The sequence below is a fragment of the Amphimedon queenslandica genome, unplaced genomic scaffold, assembly GCF_000090795.2.
Source record: "Amphimedon queenslandica unplaced genomic scaffold, v1.1 AMPQUscaffold_10698, whole genome shotgun sequence".
In the NCBI taxonomy this organism is placed as follows: Eukaryota; Metazoa; Porifera; class Demospongiae; order Haplosclerida; family Niphatidae; genus Amphimedon; species Amphimedon queenslandica.
In genome coordinates, this window is record NW_003549049.1 from 3,028 (window position 1) to 7,485 (window position 4,458).

The following is a 4,458-nucleotide window of genomic DNA, read 5'->3' on the forward strand; positions in this document are numbered from 1 at the left end:
CAGGAAATGCAATACACAAAAATTCAAACCTTGCCATGTTTGAAGAAATGGAATCTATGGACTATGGTACCCAATAACAGCTGATGAAAGTCTCATGGAGAAATGAATTTACCTACTAACAAACAATTGGAGGTGGGTTCAACATAATTATTGACAGTCTTCTCTCTTGCCTTTCACGTCTAACTGGAACATCACGTTAATGTTTAATATGAAGTGACATACTGTAAACGTACATATCTCTGATTTGGAAATAGTATAGCTGGCCGTAAAAATCAAGATGAAAATACACATTTTTGAATGTACATGCACAATTAATAAAAATTGATAATGATAATGTCCACCCTTCATTAGTGTCTACATGCCCACCTTCCTTAATTAATGCCATGTCTCATTGTAAATGCACCGATGCATGTAAATGTATGATACACCTCATCATGTGTTCAACCTCATGCTACATTTCAAATGTATTAACTAGTTACCTAGCCTCCTGCACCTGGTTATGATTATGTCTCTTTAACTCCAGGCTCCTGTTACTCGAGACTAGCTAATTTCCTCATTGTACTGTCTCTGGTAGTGGTAGACGCTCAGGTAGCCGTGACAATAGCTCAATCAGACGACATTTTGAAGAGGGGCATGGCCTACTTCAATAAAAATAAAATAAAAATTCGATTTTATTCATAATTAATTATGTTTAATAACTGCATTGCTTTTCATAAAGAAGTCTTCTTGGTTTTGCTTGACTATCAGTATCTCCCCGGACCCTCAGCCACTAGCTAGAGGCTGCGTCCTTACCACAATCCCTCCAACACTTCCTTCATACTCTTCATATATCAAGGATTGACCGTCATGTCTTCAATAAGGAACAGCACTGCATGACTTCAGATGTACAAGGGCAAGAAATGGAAGACCTACTTCTTTAAAGTGACTGGATCTACTTACTTACATTATTTCGGGGAGAGTAAGGTACGCATATTAATCCTTAAGAGTGCTTTGTAGCAGACAGCATACATTGTACATGTATGTGGTGTTGGTATTATTTATGTATTTAAGGACTTTATAATTGTTGTTTTTATTTGAGAATGTATATATTTGTAATAACAGGTTCAGTTGTGGTTGTCGTTTTCCATACTTTGCAGACATTTTTTGAGCATTTGTAGTCCAACACTTCATAACTGTTTTTTATTGGGAGTGGGAGTGAGACAGAGGGAGAGAGAGAGAGGGGGGAAGTGAGGTATATACCGTATATAACACTTTATTTTTGCAGCGCTTTATTTTGGCAATTTTGCTGTAAAATTGTAATCAGCGGTTTTTAATTTTGCGATTTTTGTGTACACGTGCATTACTGAGCATGCGCATTAATGATTGGTGGTTTTAATATTGGTGATTCTGCTATACGGTATGTTTACAAGTATGACTTAAAGTCAATGTAATGTAATTTTTAACACTAAGTTACTGGTACACTGTACATGTACATCAAGCCTTTAAGCCTACCACCATATACATGTATAAACCAACCTTTATCTGATAAAGAGAGAGAGAGAGATGGCCTGTGTCATTCTGCTGTTTAGCAAATGTCTGGCAGTGAGAAAGAGAAAAGGATCAAGTGTCAATGTATTGTTTCATAAACATGACTCATCCTGTTAGGCCAGTGAACCAAAAGATCAAATATTCCTCACTGCAGTATCTGCTGTTGAGCAGTTGAGGTCCCTCCAAAAGCTCCTAAAAATGGCAACTTTGTATTCGAAGTCTGTCACTCTGGCAAGAGCTCACCTTGGATCATCAGTGCTGATAGTGAGGTTAGTAGCAGTTATTATCAACATGTTGCTATAGAACTGATGACTGTGATGTGTAGAGTGACAAATGTACATGTACATGTTGTTAGCTGTTGGTCACTCTCAGGTCTTTTATAAAAAGAGTGTCATTGACACACAATGTAATCCACTTTTTGTTTTTTAAAAAGCTGACAGATTAATTTTTATAATCAGAGAATAACTGATAGTAACTAGCACACCTCTTATACTGTTCTAATTTTAGTGTGTGCATGTGCATAAAGGCAGATTTACAATATGACATTAGGCCAGCGTACCATCAATTTTTAATCGAAAGTGTGGGCGATTTGACCTCTTGACGCATGCTTTTCCTGGAAATGGCTGGAATAGAATCAGATTCTAGTCCAGCATCAATGTATAATGTCAGGACTTGCATATTATTGTAAATCCACCTTAATATGTTATGCATGTAGCATAAAAATATACATGCAAGTAGATGCATGTATATCTTCTGAATTTGAGATAACACTATTTTAAGTGCCATTTAGTTAGCATTGACTCTTTTTAATAAACAAAATAAAATTTTGCAATTCTCCTTTCAGAATTACCAACTATACATATGTACATGAACAATACATGTACATGCAAACTGTAGCTAAATCTCATGACTATGATGGCTCAATGTCACATGATTTATATGTCCTTATTAGGAGGAGAGACGTGACTGGATGGAGACCATTAAACCAAACAGTACCACAATGCTACACAGCTCACAGATCAAGGACACCATCAAAGAAACAAAACCATTTTAAACCATGGAGGACCTCTGTCGCCCCTACTGGGACATCACCATGGCAACAGGTCAGCTACCTTGGCAGCCAATGGATCCCCTAGTATGTATCAGAGAAGCTCATTACAATATGCTGCAACAGTACGGAACACACACACAGGTGCTAGACAAGGTTGTAACTATTCAGAACCAGCTGTACAATCTTATTCACATAGTAATGCACAGTTCCTATCCCTAGGAGGGACAGGAGGAGCTTATGTAGGAGGAGGAGACTCGTATCAATTAACACAATCATTACCTTTTTTCCTTACCTTCTCTCTCACCCTCCTCTCCGATACCTCTCACTCTGCCCGAGGTACAGCCCCGCCCTCATGAGACACAGCCCCTCCTTCATGAGACACAGCCACGCCCACATGAGACTGAGCCGGAGTGAGCCCCAGCCACTTCAAAACCGATGTCCATGTCCGACCTTCCTCCAATGCCTGAGCCTCGTCAGTTGATAATGGCTGGACCTCCGGGCAGAGTATTTGGATCCACTGCAGCTTAATATGCCAGCTGGGAGTAAGAGGATAATAGAAGATAATGATGGAGGTTAGTTAGACTCTTCTCTCTCCCTTTTCCTCTCTCTCTCTAAGGCCATTATTATGACTTCAAATTTTTAATTAGGGCCATTTTAAGAAAATGCCAAAATTTTGAAAATAAATTATATTTGAAATGATAAGAAAGAGACAGAGATGCATGTAGAAAGCAATGGCTAGATTACATGCATAATGTTATACATGTTGTTACAACTAGAAAATATAACAAACACGTGGTAACAATATACATGTATATATACAATTTAAATATGCATAAGTATAATGCACATGTGGATGCCTGTATATGGTACATGTACATGTACGTGTACCATGCATATGTACATGTACATTTGTATTGGCCATCAAATCTACATGTACTTTTGGCATGGGCATACAATCATGGTACATGTACATTATGCAAGTAGCTGTACAATGTATGCTAAGGGATCTTATTACATGTACATGCATGATGAAAAATGATTTTATTGAATGAAATATGAGCCATGTTTGCTTGTATAGTCATGAAATATTAATTATTAATAAGCTCTATTGTGCTGCAAGGACCCTTAACATTGTATAGCATGAATCAATAAACAAGTACCGTATGGCGCTTTAATTTGACGAAGTTTTATTTTGGCATATTGCAGCTTGCAAGCAGAATTGCCAATATTAAAACTACCAATCATTAATGTGGATGCTCAGTAATGCACATGTACACAAAAATCGCCAAATTAAAAACCACCAATTACAATTTTACTGCAAAATTGCCAAAATAAAGTGCTATACGGTGAATATGTTCTGTTATTTTAAAAATTTCACAAGCTTGTTTAGGCCTCAGTTTAAACCTTGCATGGAATTTAATCAATATGCTTGTAATTTCTAAAGATAAAATTAGCATTTTTTACTGTATTTATTGTATCAAACTGTGATCCATTGTTATTCTTCATTTAGGTGAAGAGTCATTGATAATCAGTACTGTCCTCTCTCGGAGTCTCTACAGTGGTAATTCTGGCTTTAAGGAAGTCTACAGGAAAGAATTATTAGAACATTTAAAAACTGACCCTCTTCTCCAAGACCTTCATGATGCTGAAATGGCCGACACCTCTCGACTCAACGCCCCCGCAATAATTGCCGATTATCCATATTTGGGATCTTGTTCTCATTTATGTGACATTGGTGGTGGGCTGGGGTCATTCCTGTATGCTGTACTCTGTCATTATGATTTTAAGATGAAAGGAACTAACTTTGATCTACCTGATGTCATTGATAATTCAAAGTGAGGAACTGATAGTGTTTTGTAATCTTAAACACACTGTACATG

The 4,458-nt window shown here is 37.3% G+C and overlaps 1 protein-coding gene across 1 annotated transcript; it reads left to right on the forward strand.

Moving 5' to 3' along the window:
* Positions 1-714: 714 nt before the first annotated feature.
* On the forward strand, positions 715-4,439 carry LOC109589934 (caffeic acid 3-O-methyltransferase-like). Its single transcript, XM_020005911.1, has 4 exons — positions 715-963; positions 1,645-1,796; positions 2,480-3,150; positions 4,089-4,439. Exons 3-4 carry the CDS (start codon positions 3,108-3,110, stop codon positions 4,415-4,417), a joined length of 372 nt encoding a protein of 123 aa, XP_019861470.1. The 5' UTR covers positions 715-963; positions 1,645-1,796; positions 2,480-3,107; the 3' UTR covers positions 4,418-4,439.
* Positions 4,440-4,458: the final 19 nt, after the last annotated feature.